Source organism: Diorhabda sublineata, unplaced genomic scaffold, assembly GCF_026230105.1.
Source record: "Diorhabda sublineata isolate icDioSubl1.1 unplaced genomic scaffold, icDioSubl1.1 Dsub_141, whole genome shotgun sequence".
NCBI classification, from domain to species: domain Eukaryota; kingdom Metazoa; phylum Arthropoda; class Insecta; order Coleoptera; family Chrysomelidae; genus Diorhabda; species Diorhabda sublineata.
The window spans coordinates 13228-32580 of NW_026614069.1; the positions used below are offsets into that span (position 1 = coordinate 13228).

A 19353-nucleotide genomic window follows, 5' to 3' on the forward strand; every position below is an offset into this window, starting at 1 on the left:
AACATCAGCACGATCAATGACAAAACTTCTGTTATAAAAAATTTTCACTGTTTTTTCAGGTAATTCCCTTCATTTTTCCATTTCTCCCGAAGGTTTTTGATGCCAATATCAAAGAATTCCTTCAACAATCCTCCGAAGGCTTCTCTAAGTTGTCCGTACATATGGTAGTCGCAGGGTGATGAGTCCAGACTGTATAGGGGATGTTGTAGGGTCTCCCGCTCCAGTTCTGATATTATAACGATCGTTAAACTCTTGGTATGAGGATGCGAATTATCCTTGAGAAGACTCTCGCTTCGTTTCGAGCGATAATCGATTTTTAGAGGTTTAGAGTCGCTCTCGGTTTCGGCACAAACAATCTCACCCGCGAATCTGGTCGTCTTCGCTTTTTCACTCTCTTTTTTCCAATCGCTTGAAGCTCAACAGTTTGGGAGTCCATCGCGTCGTTATTTTGGGATGCGGCTCATTCTCGATGGTATCGCAGCCATCTTTGGAAGCTTCGACCTATTTAAATACAGTAGACTTACTCGGGCTACTTCTCAAAAACGAAAAATTCTGTACTATGGCATTTAAATATATTTTAGGCTTGTTTTTTTGCTCTGCTAACTTTAATTATATTCTGATAACAAGATCTATGAATTTCAGATCTTCTTCTTCGTATTAGGCGTAGTCGTCTGTTTTATCTTCGACATCCTTGCTTCCTATCCTGCTTCAAGGTTGTCGCTCCACCTTTTTCTCTCCTTCAGCCTAATGGGGATTTATCGCGCGTTATCTTGACCATTGTTGTCCATACGACTTATGTGTTTGTTCCATTCTTTCTTTCTTGATAGAACCCATTCGTTAACGTCATTTATTTCGCACAATCTTCTTTCCCTGTCCAGTAGGGTTTCCATCATTCTTTTGGTTTTCACCGTTTCTGGCATGGGTGTTGTATATTTTCGATTTGGCCTCTATTCCAATATGTTTATTCCGCCATATGGTTTCGTTCAAATATGCTGCTATTCTTAAGAATTTCAGGTCGATTGCGGTTATTTCAGCATTGCTGAAATTAGTGCATATACTCAAAAAAAGGTGTATTTTTTGTTAGGTTTCAAACATTACAAGAAAAATATTTTTTTCCTTCACTTTCACATACTTTAGATTGATTTCAATTGATTTTAAAATCACTTTGAAAATACTGATAAACATTGGATTAAAAATTGTTTCAGTACCACTAGTATTTTTTTTTTTCGATGGACACCACATATAAATGATTTTCTTAGATTGCGAAGATTATTCTTTTTCATTGAAATAATCCACAAGACATAAACGAAAAAAGTAATCCAAAAAGTTAGTGTTTAGACCGGTTTTATGGGTCCGAGTAATGATCTGTGTGGGTACACAAAGCAATTAATTTCATTAAATGCTATTTGAAGATCTTATTAAAGACTTGAATACAGATGAGACGTTTCGAAAATATCAACATCCCTTGTTTTTAATTGTGTTTTATTCTCAAAGGACATATATTTTCCTTTCCAATGAAAAGCTTTATTAATAGACGTTTTAAAGTGAATTATGTATTCTCCCAGAAGAATTCATCACTGTCGTATTCTTGAATTCTAACATGAGAATGTTAAATTAGTGAGGAAATTTCTCCTATCTAGTAAAGAAAAAAAGGGCGTATGATAAATGTAGTAGCGAAATTGATCTTTCTATAATATAAACGGATTATTTTTTCTCGAGTTATTCCCCGCTTAAGATTACTCTGGGTGAGTTTGAACTTTTAATGGAAAATTAACGGCGAAAAAAAACTAATAATTCACTTTTACCTTTTCCGGAAAATTTAGGAAGATAACGTTTACAATTTTATTCGAAACAAAAGATAATTTAATAGTTTTCTGCTTTATAAACTAGGTTTACGTACTATATATGCTGATATTTCTCTCTCTCTAAGTTTTTTCTTCAATAAAACTATCAATTACTTCATCCCATTCATTTTTGAGACCTCCATTTTCTTAGATCTTCCATTCTTTGTAAACGACTCCCACCAACTCAATTCTCTTTGCTCAATGAATTCTATAATCTCCAGATCTTGATTTGCAACGCACTTTTTTGTCTCTTAATGAGAGTTCATGATTCACATTCGATATTAGTGTATAAATTGCTGTGCCTACCATTACCTGTCTTGTATTTTTCTGTTCCTGTTCCTTTATTCATTGTACACTAGTCTTTTTTACATTTATTCTTCTCATAATGAAATGCTTTAGCGTTTTTTCTAGATGTCAAAATGTATCTGAAGATGTTGGAGGGTTTTCCTACACTTCATTTGAGTTGGTTGAGCAGATATTATATCATCTATAAATTTTGTCATACTCCTCATGTGCTTATAAAGCTTCAAATATTAGTTTTTCACTAATTACATGATCAATATTTGCTTTATAGTTAAGTTAATATATATTTTTGTTCTCGACACTTTATCGAAAGCTGTCTCCATATTAATAAATCCTTATATCTCGTCAGACAGTTTTATCTATGAGTTTCTCAAAGACAAATTCAGATTTGTGTCTTTGCGGAATTTGCCGTGTACATCATTTAGTGGATTTCCTCTTTTGATCTCAATTTGTTATCCATAAAGTTTTTCGTACACTTTCATCGATTTATACGATAAATGTATTCCTCTGTAGTTGTTACTTGCTTTCTCCTGATTTAAAAAAGTCTTTACACAATCTTATAGCATCTTTGAAATATTACAAACTACGTAAATAAGTCTAGGCTTTTAACTCGCTGTATCTTAAACAATGAATGGTCACGCCAGGCCGTATCATATATTTCTTCAATTTCTAGTACTTATAAGTGTAATACTTTGTCATGCAACAATCGCTTGCTTACGTCACCAGCGCCGATCGATTTCAATCCGACAAGATACGGCAGCGTCCACACCATGTTGTTCTGTTTTACCATCGAGGGAGAAAAATTACGAAAAAAAATGGTTTTATACAGTAAAAGAAACTAAATGCTATACAATTGGTGGTTTCAATCTTTGTTTCTACAGTTTATGTTTTGTATATAGCAGTAATATTTTAATTGCAGAAAACTTTCATCAGAAAAGATTTTGTGATCTCTAATCATCAATTTCTTGCCAAAATATTCTTGAAAATACTTTTTACTGTGTCCATAGTGGTGAACCTGTAAATTAACGGTCCCTATTTTATTCAAATTTTTGTTAGCTTTGATGTGATGAACCAGAAACACTTCACGCTTCCTCTCCATCTAGGGAGACAAATTTTGAAGAAGAACCCTGTAGATTTTTTTAAATTAAGACATAAATACATAAATCTAGTAAACATACCACCCGAATCTTTAGTCTCGCATCTATTTCAAATTCTTTCAATCCGAATAAATCACGAGTGAATCCGTTGTATGAAAAAATTAACAATCCAGTCAGGAAATTGGAATAGCTTATGAAATAAACGCTTGAAAGATCAACGAAGCTAGAAACATCGCATGGAGCGTTTGGGTCCCTATTAAAATTGTACATTCCACAAAAAGGCAACTGAAGCGATTGTCCTTTTGTTTCCATCGAATATGAATGTTTATTTAGAGAAATAGAAAATCTCGGAAAATGTTACGCTTGTAATAACTGTGATTAAGATAATGTTTCTGTTTATTTACACTTAGACTGGCATAATTTTTTTCATTATTAACGTTTGGACTGCGACTACACTAGATTTCTTTCACTGTAGTTATCGAGGTTTCCAGTTTCATTCATGAGACATCATACATCATGTTTTAAACTTCTTATTTCTTCAGATTTTGTTCGTTGCTACTTTCCCTAAGATTTTATCGATTACCCAGTACTGGGTAACCTCTCACTCAACATCATTTGGTGTCACAGGTTTTCTGATGAATCCTCTCACCACCCAAATGGTCAACGGTACAATTTGTAACTTATACATATTCGATCAGTTACTGCTTAACCTAATTTTTTATTCCGCCTGACTTGATCGAACATAACGAGTGATTTTCTGCAATTAACACCATAAGACCACCATTGGAGCCAAGGATAACTTAGAAATTAGAAGACGTTGTCATTTAGCATAAGTCTCGTCGATGGTCCTTGAGAAAGTTATTGAATCGTCCTCGTATGTTTGAAAGGTATAATTAAAATGATTCGTGCGCGTTTAATGTGAGTGATGAGAATGAATAGAACAGATAAATTTGAAAAATCATGGCCTTTTAAAAGAAACATCAAACGTTACAGTAGATGATCCATTTTTGTAAAAATCTGAAGAATTCTTTATTAAATAAATTGGAAACGGCGGAAATAATTCGGATGGCGAATAATGAACAAGTTGTAATGAACCATGTCGACGAAACTTTTTATTAAAGCTCAATTTCAGTCACAGTTCAAATAATTCATCTTCGACAATCAAACAAGAGAAGTTTTGTCGCCAATATTAATCCCATTGTTAGTATTTTTATAACAAATACCTTTCCATTATTTTTCAATTTTATGTGTTAAATCATTCTCAACATTATCATTTTTTTATGTTTATCAAAATGACACGATTGCATCCTGAATTTGATCGCAATCAAGTACGTGTATTAAATTGGTTACCAACCGATTCGGAATCGATTCTAAACTGACTCGCGAACAATTCTGCGCATAGCAGAGGATAGCTTAGACATTGGACTGCCGAGTAGTCAAGGACGAACGTCTACGATGTTTTCCAATCAATTTAAAAGATTTATTGAAAGAAACTAACACTTTGGAAGAAACTATCTCTTCAAATTCTAGTAGCTCAATCTCTTTAGCAAGCTGCGCTGTTGTATCTCGAAATGCTTCCAATTGAAGTATAAACCAACGTAAATATTTAGCTAAAAATCATAAAGAACGTTAACCTAAATTAGGAAACTTCAGATATAAAGTTAAAAGCGATCATCCAACATCTCTAGACCAGAATATATTATTGATAGTGCCTTGATGATAACTTTCTTTCTTTCTGCATTGCCATTGATTCTTCATCGCTCAAAGGCGCGTTATCGATTGCTAAGAACTTTTCAAGCTCCTCGACTGCAATACTTCCCAGCTCAATCTCCTGTCTTATAGTATCTTGATCTCGCCAATGTATGTTTGGTACCTCTACCACATCAGGCCAAAGGTTTCTCCAAACTCAGACCATACAGCTCAGCTTCGCTTCATTCCAGGCTGCAGCAAAGCCTTGAGGCTGCTATAGCCCCCTGGATATAGGTTGTAAAATGTAGGTGGTTGTATTTTCAAGAAATAATAAAACTTTTGGAAGCAGTCCGTTACGATTGCAGTACGCTTTGACATCTGGACAAAAGATGTTCGTATTCCAGTAGGGAAAAACCTCTCTTATTACCCAGACTTTGAAATTTGGAATCTGAAGTTGCATTTGCAGCCAAAAGAAGAGTCAATCGATCTTTGGTTGTTTTAAAACCACTAGCCCGTCTTTCTTCTTTGGAAATAAAAGTTCGGGGTGTCACATTGAAGAGGGGAGAAGCAGGAATTGTAGTAGTGTAGTTGTAGCGCTTGCTGCTTCGCCAGTTATACAAATGATAAGCAAATTCAATAGTCTTCTTATTTTTTTAAACCAGCTATTGCTAGCAACGAAAGAGCTTCCACCTTCTTGCCATATAAAGAAGTCGCTTTAACACAAATGGCATCTTGACTCATTGGAGCATCTTGTTTATTCATATTTTCAATCCAAACATCAAGCATTTGGTCAATTTTTTCGAAAATAGCAGCTAGTTTTCATCTTCATCTCCAAACTCAAACTAATATGTTCTCAAATTAATTTTCGATTCACTGTTCTACAAGTACACAAGTAATCTTATTCAGTAATCATGAGCGAAATATCTGAATCAGAAAAGTTGAGACCTAAGCTTTCTATATTCCAAACTACAAGAGATCATTCAAGAAAACTCTACCAGTGAAAACACTAAAGGAACATTCGATAATTTCCGGTATTCTATGTGAAATATGGACATTTTTAAATGCAGCACCTTGTATATTCTCTTCCTAAATGGAGCGTGAGGTGATAACTAAAATTTCACGCGTCAGTTTGGAGAGATGGACTGCTGATTGTTGTTTATGTTAGGGACACCCTGAATTTTTTTCCTCTCTAGTATATTAAAACTGCACGTACTCACGTGGTAGATGAAAAAAAAATGATAATAAAATCCTGAGAGGGAATACATCATTAGTTTCAAATGACAAAAGTACCACAATTTAAAATTTTACATCAAAACATATTTATACCAAAAGATATGTCAAAATTTCCGTTAAATTTCTTATTTCTTAGACCTTTTGATATGTTTTTAGGTATCTTCTGTTTTAAAATTAGTTTTTTTTAATAATTTTTGAAAGATTGAATTTGACGTTTCGACTATTCTTTAAGTCTTCATCAAACTCTCTCTCTCAAGAAATATTGAAAAAACCAATTTCAAAACAGAAGAGATCTAAAAGCAGGAACATTTAGATGCATTAAATTCCATCAAATTTATCGTTAGTTTATACACATAATATTTGGTGCTGATGATGATGAAGTTGATAACATAATTGTAGAAATAAATAAACAAGCAAAAGCCTATTCTGCGGTTCAAGTCATCGCTATATAAATACTGATACATCTGAATATAATATTGATTTTATTCGTAATTCTAACTATTCTTTTGGTGATTGTGTCCAGATTTTCATCTAGATATTGATCCATTCACCAAGAATTCATTGCCTTCATCGGTGCTAACAGTCATCGTATTCTTTTACTTTATGTAAGGAATAATACTTGTAGTGGCTTCGCTTACCGCCAGAAAGATATTTTCATGGTCTTTCCCATGGTTAAAATCATGTCAATTCGTCCAAATTGATGCCCATCTTGATTAATGCATGTACGGTCCTTGGGAAGGCTCCATAAAAAGAAATCACCAGGTATCAGATCACATGACCGTGCGGGCCACTCAACGAATCCTCGTCTGCACCATTCTGCATGAAATGACGGACGTTTGTCCGTTTGCCCATGTAAATTTTCGATCATTTCCAAATTACGGACCCACACACACACCCCAAGTCGTTTCAGTAGACGCAGTTGTACCGATTGACCGTACTGTTCAGCTTTAAGGTTGCTTCATTCGATCACAAATCGTGAATTCGGTAGTTCCTGCGTTTCAGCAGCAATTCGTCGATCGGCGAGTCCGAAAACTGTTGTTGAAATTTGGGAAACAGTTTTATAATTCGAAGAAAAAAACTCTTTTTTGAACCGTGAACTTGTTATCTATTCTGAAAACGCCTCTACTTGACGAGCACGTGTTACCATAACAAAGACACAACTGTTTGAAGCACGAACATGCTTTGTTTTAATTTTTTTCGACAGCGTTGCCAGACTTATGAGCGTATCCGAATTTATGCGAATTTTTTGAAAGCGTTGTTTGACTTAACCTCTGTATCAAAATAAACGAAACTGAAACTAAACGTAAAAATGTTGTAACTAAAATTATAGGATCAGATATTTTTATGAATGAGAGAGTAACAAAATTATGAAGCGTTCGTAATAAATAAACATTCTACAAAAAGGAATAGAGTTTACTCATAAGCTTAAGTTGTAGAGTCAGGTTTTATTTAAATATATTTCGTAACTTTTATTGATGAATGCGTAATAAAAGCATTTCTGATTCGAAGTTTTCTCTAAACTTTTCTGAACAATGAGAGAGATGTGCACGAAAAAGAAATGAAAGAATATTTCACTTAATGAAAACTTAGAAATCAACGTTTCCATTCTTATTTGAAATGTAGTAGCAATATGTATATAATGAATGTCTCAGTTATTTACAATGTTTCTTAATACATCTTTGCTTGCAAAAGAATAAGAAATATCGAACGAAAAGTGTTGTAGCACGACCCCTCAGTTCCTCCAATAAACTCTTGGAGGGTCGTCATTGTTATGTAAATATCTACCAATATGGCAGATGTTCCCAAGGCAATGGAACGTTTAGAGCAGGTCGTTGAATGGCTTATTTTTTATAGCTGTTATATTTACTGTTTACAGTAGTACTCGGGACACGCGGAAACTTTTTTTTTATATAATTTAATTCTATTTGAAAATTGAATCTATCGCAATTTACATAAAAGGAGAAAGAGACGACAAGGTATAAAATTACCTCACTTTTTATCAACGTAATTTATGGACTCTGAAGATTGCGTAGCCCTGGGGGAAATAGAATTTTCTAAGATGCAATTTGTCTGGCAGTTTTTCCTAAATAAGCAGTGATTCTTTCCTGGGATTTAACTGTTACATTCCACCGACACCTGAATAGACGATTTTGTTACGATAAGGAAAAAGTCACGGTATGGTGTCAATGTTTGAAAATGTTTTCCTTCACGTACAATGTTTATTTATAATTTATTTCAACACTATAAAAATGTATATCAACAGTTTTTCATAATAAGTAATAATCTGTTACTGAATTATTCACAATACTATTCATTTCAATGTAATTTAAATATCAAATTTCAAGATTTGAGATTTTATGTACGATAAAAACCACTCAAATGCTTTTCAACTTTTACTCCTGTAGTTTCTCTGAATTTTTCTCACCATATCAACTTTTTTTCGAGACAAAAATATGGGTTTTCAATGTTCATTTTGTTAAAAAATAAAAATACAAAAAGAACCTCAATTTTCGAAGTTTAGTCTATCGTTTTCTATGGTTTCAAACCAACATTTAGAAGGGTCCTTTTAGACATTGATTAAACCATTATTTGTACTTGGATGAAAACAATTTTCGCACTTAATTTTCAGCATCTTCCCGTGTAAGAATTCCGCTATGTACCTGAATAAATATCTGATGGTTGGGAAGATCCGTACTAAATGCTGATCCATCAATCCCATTCCTTTTAGAAAGTGCAGAATGTGAGATGGCTGTAGCATCCATAGATCTTCGTCGCATCATCTGCTGAATCTAACGTCTTCAGGTGTCTGAGGTAACGGTGCCCCGATAGAACTCCTGATAGTTTTCGTAGATAATCCCATGTAGATTGTTCATTTTTTTTTTTCAATGGTCTGTAGCTGATATCAGATGTCTGCCCCTGCTTTAGCGAGCTGATCTGATTATAATGGTGCTTTGAAATTTGGCGAATACGCCGAATCGATCGATGTTTGTCAGCGCATTTGATATTGCTTTTGATTTATGTTTTTTATAAACAAAGGCGAGGTGTTAACTAATATCTGGGAAAGTTTTTCTCTTTATTTGTTTTTTTGTTTCAGAAATGTCCATTCTGATATATATTCGAGCTTGTTTAACAGCGAAAGTTAGTTTATAACCGAAAGTCATAGTTAGTGTTCGAATAAATTAAGTTAGAGGCAATGTTTATAGATTGACCCTACCGAGAGAAACAGTATAAATAAATAAGAAAAAATTATTTGACAAATACCTTCACTAAGCAGGGTGTCCCCCGATGAGTTGAAACTATCTGTATATGGCAAAATACTTATAGTAAAATCATGAAAAATTTTGTTATTTCAAATGGATCATTTTGTATATTAATATATTTTTGAAATCTACGTAAAATTTTAGTATACTTTTGTCTAAAAACGAAAAATGTTCTGATGTATATTCGAGATTGTTTAGCAGCGAAAGTTAGTTTATAACGGAAAGTCATAGTTAGTGTTCGAATAAATTAAGTTAGAGGCAATGTTTATAGATTGACCCTACCGAGAGAAACAGTATAAATAAATAAGGAAAAATTATTTGACAAATACCTTCACTAAGCAGGGTGTCCCCCGATGAGTTGAAACTATCAGTATTTGGCAAAATATTTCTAGTAAAATCATGAAAAATTTTGTTATTTCAAATGGATTACTTTGTATATTAATATATTTTTGAAATCTACGTAAAATTTTAGTATACTTTTGTCTAAAAACGAAAAATGTTCTGATGTATATTCGAGATTGTTTAGCAACGAAAGTTAGTTTATAACGGAAAGTCATAGTTAGTGTTCGAATAAATTAAGTTAGAGGCAATGTTTATAGATTGACCCTACCGAGAGAAACAGTATAAATAAATAAGGAAAAATTATTTGAAAAATACCTTCACTAAGCAGGGTGTCCCCCGATGAGTTAAAACTATCTGTATATGGCAAAATACTTATAGTAAAATCATGAAAAATTTTGTTATTTCAAATGGATCACTTTGTATATTAATATATTTTTGAAATCTACGTAAAATTTTAGTATACTTTTGTCTAAAAACGAAAAATGTTCTGATGTATATTCGAGATTGTTTAGCAGCGAAAGTTAGTTTATAACGGAAAGTCATAGTTAGTGTTCGAATAAATTAAGTTAGAGGCAATGTTTATAGATTGACCCTACCGAGAGAAACAGTATAAATAAATAAGAAAAAATTATTTGACAAATACCTTCACTAAGCAGGGTGTCCCCCGATGAGTTGAAACTATCTGTATATGGCAAAATACTTATAGTAAAATCATGAAAAATTTTGTTATTTCAAATGGATCACTTTGTATATTAATATATTTTTGAAATCTACGTAAAATTTTAGTATACTTTTGTCTAAGAACGAAAAATGTTCTGATGTATATTCGAGATTGTTTAGCAGCGAAAGTTAGTTTATAACCGAAAGTCATAGTTAGTGTTCGAATTAATGAAGTAAGAGGCAATGTTTATAGATTGACCCTACCGAGAGAAACAGTATAAATAAATAAGAAAAAATTATTTGACAAATACCTTCACTAAGCAGAGTGTCCCCCGATGAGTTAAAACTATCTGTATATGGCAAAATACTTATAGTAAAATCATGAAAAATTTTGTTATTTCAAATGGATCACTTTGTATATTAATATATTTTTGAAATCTACGTAAAATTTTAGTATACTTTTGTCTAAGAAGGAAAAATGTTCTGATGTATATTCGAGATTGTTTAGCAGCGAAAGTTAGTTTATAACCGAAAGTCATAGTTAGTATTCGAATAAATGAAGTAAGAGACAATGTTTATAGATTGACCCTACCGAGAGAAACAGTATAAATAAATAAGAAAAAATTATTTGACAAATACCTTCACTAAGCAGAGTGTCCCCCGATGAGTTAAAACTATCTGTATATGGCAAAATACTTATAGTAAAATCATGAAAAATTTTGTTATTTCAAATGGATCACTTTGTATATTAATATATTTTTGAAATCTACGTAAAATTTTAGTATACTTTTGTCTAAGAAGGAAAAATGTTCTGATGTATATTCGAGATTGTTTAGCAGCGAAAGTTAGTTTATAACCGAAAGTCATAGTTAGTATTCGAATAAATGAAGTAAGAGACAATGTTTATAGATTGACCCTACCGAGAGAAACAGTATAAATAAATAAGAAAAAATTATTTGACAAATACCTTCACTAAGCGAGTGTCCCCCGATGAGTTAAAACTATCTGTATATGGCAAAATACTTATAGTAAAATCATGAAAAATTTTGTTATTTCAAATGGATCACTTTGTATATTAATATATTTTTGAAATCTACGTAAAATTTTAGTATACTTTTGTCTAAAAACGAAAAATGTTCTGATGTATATTCGAGATTGTTTAGCAACGAAAGTTAGTTTATAACGGAAAGTCATAGTTAGTGTTCGAATAAATTAAGTTAGAGGCAATGTTTATAGATTGACCCTACCGAGAGAAACAGTATAAATAAATAAGGAAAAATTATTTGACAAATACCTTCACTAAGCAGGGTGTCCCCCGATGAGTTAAAACTATCTGTATTTGGCAAAATACTTACAGTAAAATCATGAAAAATTTTACGTATGGGTTTTCGGATACGATCTTTTTAACTAAAATATTTTCAAAGATGGCCGACTTCCGGTTCTACTAGAAGTCAACTGAAACTTTGTTATTTTAAATAGAACACTCTGTATATTAATATATTTTTGAAATCTACGTAAAATTTTACTACACTTTTGTATAAAAACGAAAAATGTTCTGATGTATATTCGAGATTGTTTAGCAGGGTTAGTTAGTTTATAATCAAAAGTCATAGTTAGTGTGATTAATTAAATAAATTAGATTATAGATTCATCCTAGCGATAAAAATAGTATAAATATATAAGAAAAAACCTCAAAATCAATTGACAACTGCCTCCATTATATACTTTGCCTCATGCTAAAACTCATAATCAAGATATGTACGCAGTTTTTTTTGATAAAGGTACTAAATTGGTTCTATAAATCTCACCTACTATTGTATTATCTATAACATCCCCAACAACGCGATAAATATGGAATTCCAAATGCTAATAAATTAATTTGTTTCATAATTCAATTCCGCTCTGTATATTAACATGTAATAAACATACATTTTTCTTTAAAACATTGTAAATATTTTATATTCTCATCTTATCCGGCCAAATAACATATTTCACTACAACTAAAAAGAGAAATTTCTATGATCCCCGTATTTCCTTTTCAATATAAAATATGGAGCGTATTCAAGATAAAAAAAAATTGTAAAAAACGACGGATATTTATAAAAACGTATCAGTATATTTACCTATTCAACCCACAGGGGATTGGAGGGATGTTTTCTTCCCGTCTGAACACTAACAGTGGATTTTTCTTTCGAAACACATCATTTATTTAAAAAATAATTATTACACGGATGAAAAATTGAACAATCAATTCAATGCGTGGAATAAAAGGACGAAACGGCGATGCAGTTATAATTTTCCTACAAATATAAGCAGATCTAACTCTCCACTATTTTGAAAGTTTTGTTCCAGAAGTACCTGGCTTGACCTAGAGATGGCGGTAGTTATTTGAAAAATCAGAAACTACACGATATATACTGCATAATATGTTTTAAGTTTGAAAATTTGCGATATTAACGGAAAATTTGGACATGAGAAAGCTGTGTAAAAGATAAGTGCTGCGTTTGCTCAGATTGGAACAAAAGCACATGTTTTCATCGAGCGTTCCACATAAATAAAGCCCTTTTTATTACCATGGATGAAACGTGAGTCCACCACTTCACATCCGAAGCAAGAGAATAATCAAAACAATGGACTGAAAACGTAGAACCGGATCCAAAGAAGGCAAAGACTGTTCCATCTGCAGGCAATGTCATGGCGTCGGTTGTTTTGGGATGCGCATAGGATAATTTTCATTGGCTATCTTGAAAAAGGAAAAACTATCAACGGCGAACTTATTGTTCAACGTTTGAATGAAGAAATCGAGAAAAAACGACCGCATTCGGTGTTGTTTCATCAAGACAATGTACCAGTTCACACATCCGTCCAAAATCAATGAACTAAAGTTTGAATTGCTACGTCTTGTACCCCATTCGCCAGATTTAGTCACCTCGGATTAATTTCTTTCCCTGAAGTTGAAAAAATGGCTCGGTGCTCAAGCATTTTCCAAAAATGAAAAGGTGATGTAGTTAGTTAATTACTATTTTGAGGAGCTCGACGATTCTTATTGTAAAAAGAGTATCGAAATTATGGGACATCGCTGGGAAAAGTATGTGGAATAAATGTATGTTTTTCCAAAACCTTTGTTGAGCTAGGTACTACGAAAGTACGTTCTTACCATGTCCTGGATTCTTTTTCTAGTTTCCTTGATTTTGTTCGTTGCTCTAATCATTTTTTATCTGTCTGTATTCAAAGTTTAACTTCATAAATGTCAATTTTTTTTTAATAGAACCACCCTGTTTTTTCTATTTTAATGCATTTAGGGGTGAAAAATTTGATTTGATTTTTTTACAGACCTTTACAAGATAAAGAAAAATACGTTTTTATTTCTTAGTGCTTGTATATCAAAATAAAATTTAGACCATACCTGCATCTCTAAAAATTTACAAAAAACATTTAATATCTGGATAACTTCAAGATTTAGGTATAGGAAAGTATACATGAATTTGCCTTATTTTCTACCTGGATGCATTAAAATAGAAAAAACCGGGTGATTCTATTTAAAAAAATAAAGAAATTTTGATATTTATGAAGTTAAATTTTGAAAACTTTTTATACACACCCTGTATAAAATGAAAAATTTTTCAACATGGATTCAAATACGTTTGACTTTCCTAAAAGCAACCGAACAAAAATTATTTTCATATCTTTAAGGGTATAATCGTAAAAAAATAATTTATAAGAGTCTGCAATTTTTTACAAAAAAATTAATAACTCAAAAAGTATGCATTTTTCGAAAAAAGTTTATAAACAAAAGTATACTAAAATTTCACGTAGATTTCAGAAATATATTAATATATTGGGTGTTCTATTTAAAATTACAAAATTACAGTCGACTTGTTGTTGTTGTACCATCTTTGAAAATATTTTAGTTAAAAAGATCGTATTCAAAAACCCAAACGTAGAAATTTTCATGATTTCACTATGAGTATTTTGCCATATACAGAGATAGTTTTAATTCGTCGTGGGACACCCTGTATAATAGAGTATATATAAGTTACTTACGTGTCATTAACGTCATCACTGATGGCAAGCTGCGTCACCCAATAAGGCAACCAACATATAATGTAAACAGTGACGACAATCAACACCAAATTGGTGACCTTCCTGTGCGATCTTTTCTTCTCTTTAGATTTATTTTTCGGTCCGACATTCTTAAGTTTCAAAATAACTAACCAATAAAAATATATGATTAAACATAAAGGTATAGCGAAACCGAATATGAAAGTGTACCAAGTAAATATCTGAGCAGGTCTGCTATTATCAAAATCGTCAGTCGCGTTTGTATAATTGCTGTAACTGCTTTCGAAAGTGCTCCATTCTATAACGCAAGAAGTTTTTCCATCTTCGTTATTGATCTCTTGAGAATGTTGTATTATGGGTATCATCAGGAGAATGCTGAACGTCCAAGCGAACAGAGATACTATCTTAGATATAAAAGGCGTTCTCCATTTCGGCGATGATATAGGATGACAAACAGCGATGTATCTATCAGCACTCATGACGCATAATAAAATGGAGCTGGTGAACTGGTTTATACCAGTCGAAAGCATGTAAGCCTTGCAGGCGAAGTAACCAAATATCCAATGCCTGTTCAATATGGTAGTGATCAAGAAAGGTATACCAATCAGGAAACATTCATCTGCTATTGCCAAATTGACGATGTACATGTTGGTGACGGTTTGCATTTTCGAAAATCTGATAACCACGTAGATGACTAACGTGTTACCGACTAGACCTACTATGCAAACGACTGTGAATAAGATAGTTTGAATTATTTGAACCACTAATGGATAAGTGACTTCGTCGATGTCGGTTACGTTGCCCGTTGTACTATTCATCATGGTTGACTGTTACGCCTCAATCGACATATGGATTCAAAAACTGAAACAACAAAAAAAAGTTATTAATATCAAGCCTTATTGATTACTAAAGTTGCTATATATTTGTTTCGAACGTAACGCAGAAATTGAAAAAGGTTTTAACAGGCCAAAAACCCCGTTTGTTTTTTGAGTACCAAGAACAGCTAGAATGTTCCCATTTAGTAACGAGGTACAAGTTGTGTATTCTTAACAGTTTAGTTGATGACACAGTGAAATTAGTAGTACGCTTGGTGTTGGGAAATCCACGATTTATAGAGGTATTAAAGAAGAGGATTGTGGCGAGTTTCAAACAGCACGTAAAGCTCCAGGAAACCAGGATATTTGGAAAAAAGACTTCCGATAGTAGGCTTCGAGGTTCGAGATGATAAAAATTACCCTGAACTGAATCAGAGCCCACTATGGAAACTTTCAAAAGAAATAGTTTTTCGCAGACTTACAGCTAGAGATTGATAACGGTCAAGACACAGGAAAAAGAAGAGACTGACAGCTAGAGATTGATAACGGTCAAGACACGCGAAAAAGAAGAGACTGACAGCGATAAATAACGGTCAAGACACGCGAAAAAGAAGAGACTGACAGCGATTGGTAACGGTCAAGACACGCGGAAAAGAAGAGACTGACAGCTAGAGATTGATAACGGTCAAGACACAGGAAAAAGAAGAGACTGACAGCTAGAGATTGATAACGGTCAAGGCAAGCGAAAAAGAAGAGACTGACAGCGATAAATAACAGTCAAGACACGCGAAAAAGAAGAGATTGACAGCGATAAATAACGGTCAAGACACGCGAAAAAGAAGAGACTGACAGCGATTGGTAACGGTCAAGACACGCGGAAAAGAAGAGACTGACAGCTAGAGATTGATAACGGTCAAGACACAGGAAAAAGAAGAGACTGACAGCTAGAGACTGATAACGGTCAAGACACAGGAAAAAGAAGAGACTGACAGCTAGAGATTGATAACGGTCAAGGCAAGCGAAAAAGAAGAGACTGACAGCGATTGATAACGGTTAAGACACGCGAAAAAGAAGAGACTGACAGCGATAAATAACAGTCAAGACAGGCGAAAAAGAAGAGACTGACAGCGATTGGTAACGGTCAAGACACGCGAAAAAGAAGAGACTGACAGCGATTGATAACGGTCAAGACACAGGAAAAAGAAGAGACTGACAGCTAGAGATTGATAACGGTCAAGACACGCGAAAAAGAAGAGACTGACAGCGATTGGTAACGGTCAAGACACGCGAAAAAGAAGAGACTGACAGCTAGAGATTGATAACGGTCAAGACACGCGAAAAAGAAGAGACTGACAGTTTGAGATTGATAACGGTCAAGACACGCGAAAAAGAAGAGACTGACAGCGATAAATAACGGTCAAGACAGGCGAAAAAGAAGAGACTGACAGTGATTGATAACGGTCAAGAAACAGGAAAAAGAAGAGACTTACAGCTAGAGATTGATAACGGTCAAGACACAGGAAAAAGAAGAGACTGACAGCTAGAGATTGATAACGGTCAAGACACGCGAAAAAGAAGAGACTGACAGCGATAAATAACGGTCAAGACACGCGAAAAAGAAGAGACTGACAGCGATTGGTAACGGTCAAGACACGCGGAAAAGAAGAGACTGACAGCTAGAGATTGATAACGGTCAAGACACAGGAAAAAGAAGAGACTGACAGCTAGAGATTGATAACGGTCAAGGCAAGCGAAAAAGAAGAGACTGACAGCGATAAATAACAGTCAAGACAGGCGAAAAAGAAGAGACTGACAGCGATTGGTAACGGTCAAGACACGCGAAAAAGAAGAGACTGACAGCGATAAATAACAGTCAAGACAGGCGAAAAAGAAGAGACTGACAGCGATTGGTAACGGTCAAGACACGCGAAAAAGAAGAGACTGACAGCGATAAATAACGGTCAAGACAGGCGAAAAAGAAGAGACTGACAGTGATTGATAACGGTCAAGAAACAGGAAAAAGAAGAGACTTACAGCTAGAGATTGATAACGGTCAAGACACGCGAAAAAGAAGAGACTGACAGTTTGAGATTGATAACGGTCAAGACACGCGAAAAAGAAGAGACTGACAGCTAGAGATTGATAACGGTCAAGACACGCGAAAAAGAAGAGACTGACAGCGATTGATAACGGTCAAGACACAGGAAAAAGAAGAGACTGACAGCTAGAGATTGATAACGGTCAAGACACAGGAAAAAGAAGAGACTGACAGCTAGAGATTGATAACGGTCAAGACACGCGAAAAAGAAGAGACTGACAGTTTGAGATTGATAACGGTCAAGACACGCGAAAAAGAAGAGACTGACAGCTAGAGATTGATAACGGTCAAGACACGCGAAAAAGAAGAGGTTTTAAACATAGAAAAGTTATTATGGAATGATATTAATTGCTATGACAAGAAAAAAAATTCTCGTACGATCCCTCGTTTCTGAATTTTAGGCCTTTAAAGATGCAACTTTAAAGACGTATGAAAAATTTGTTTTATGTCACATTATGAATTAAATGTTGGACTTTTTTTACAAATTAATTTTTCTTTTCTTGTTTAAATTTACTTTTCGTTATGGTTATACTAAAAATGATCTTCATACTCAGCGGTAGCGTATAAGAAAACGGTTGCACGCGGGAAACAAACTTTGTTATCGCCAATAATTTTTCTATAACTTCGTTCAGAATTGCTTTTTTCATATTAACAAGAAATAATGTTCCTGTCGTATAAACCGGTAATCTAATCCCTTTTACTATACTTTTATTTTATAATACATCAAAAAAGTAGTATATTCGAACGTTTAGTTTAGCAAACTTTGGTTATTAAAGTCCACAGAGAAATGGATAAAAGTTTTTACGACGTAAAATATGTGGAAAAAGAGAAAGCTCGGCGATTAAAACGATCCAAAGTCACGATAAAATGACTTTTGATAACATATCATCTATTGTATATGTTTATTTATATCTATTGAAAATACCTGCACATCGTTTGATGTTATAAAAAATTATTAATCGATTAATTTTTCATTTTGTACAATACGACAGTATTTACAACAAATATATACAAGTTAAGGTTTCTAAATCTTCTTGATTTTAGATCTCTTCTGCTGCAAAATTAGTTTTTTTAATAATTTTTGAAAGATAGATAAAATTGACGTTTCGACATCAAAATATGATATTGACACTGACAAGATTTAGAAACATAAACATATCAAAACGTAAATTAAAGAAATATATACAAGTTAACAGTAAAGCCGCCATTATACTTCCATACGTCAAGTGACGGACGACAGTTGACGGACGACAGGTGACAAGCGACGTCACCTACATCTGAGTAGGTAGCAAAAGTCTTGCTGTCAGCCGCGCCTGAGAACTGCATTTCGAAACACTTGATTGCCAAAGACAAGAAAGTTGATAAACAATTTATGCAAAATGATAATAATTCCGAATTTCTTTTGACTTTAACGGAAAAGCTTGAATTGAAAGAAAATTTGCAGGAAGAAGATAACGATAAGCGTGATAAATACAATATGACATATAGAATGGTTCAGAACACAACAACCAAAACCATTTTTCTGGTTAACTCAACAGGGATCAACAACAAACCCAATGGTCTACCATTACTACCTTTTCCCAATAATAATTAGTTGTATTGGAGAGGAATTAATATTTTTCATCTGAATAATGTTACATATAACCTCTCAGAAGAGATTTTGTAGACTTTTTCGGCTCTAGATTTTTCTAGATTCTCGGTAAAATGAAATCAAATTTTTCAACAGACATAAATTCCAAAAACCTTTAAGGGTGGCTTCTGAGTTCTTGATAGATTTCTTCATTAATAGGGTTGAAAATACACACACAATTATACTGGATTAACTTATAACGAGAGTGACGCTATACAGGGTGTCCCACGACGAGTTAAAACTATCTGTATATGGAAGAATACTTATGGTAAAATCATGAAAATTTCTACGTTTGGGTTTTCGGTGAGGATCTTTTTAAC

At 33.5% G+C, this 19353-nt stretch overlaps 1 protein-coding gene across 1 annotated transcript; it reads right to left on the reverse strand.

The window, feature by feature from the left end:
* Positions 1-14468: 14468 nt before the first annotated feature.
* Positions 14469-15311, reverse strand: LOC130452084 (somatostatin receptor type 2-like). The gene has a single exon (XM_056791408.1). It carries the CDS (start codon positions 15309-15311, stop codon positions 14469-14471), a length of 843 nt encoding a protein of 280 aa, XP_056647386.1.
* Positions 15312-19353: the final 4042 nt, after the last annotated feature.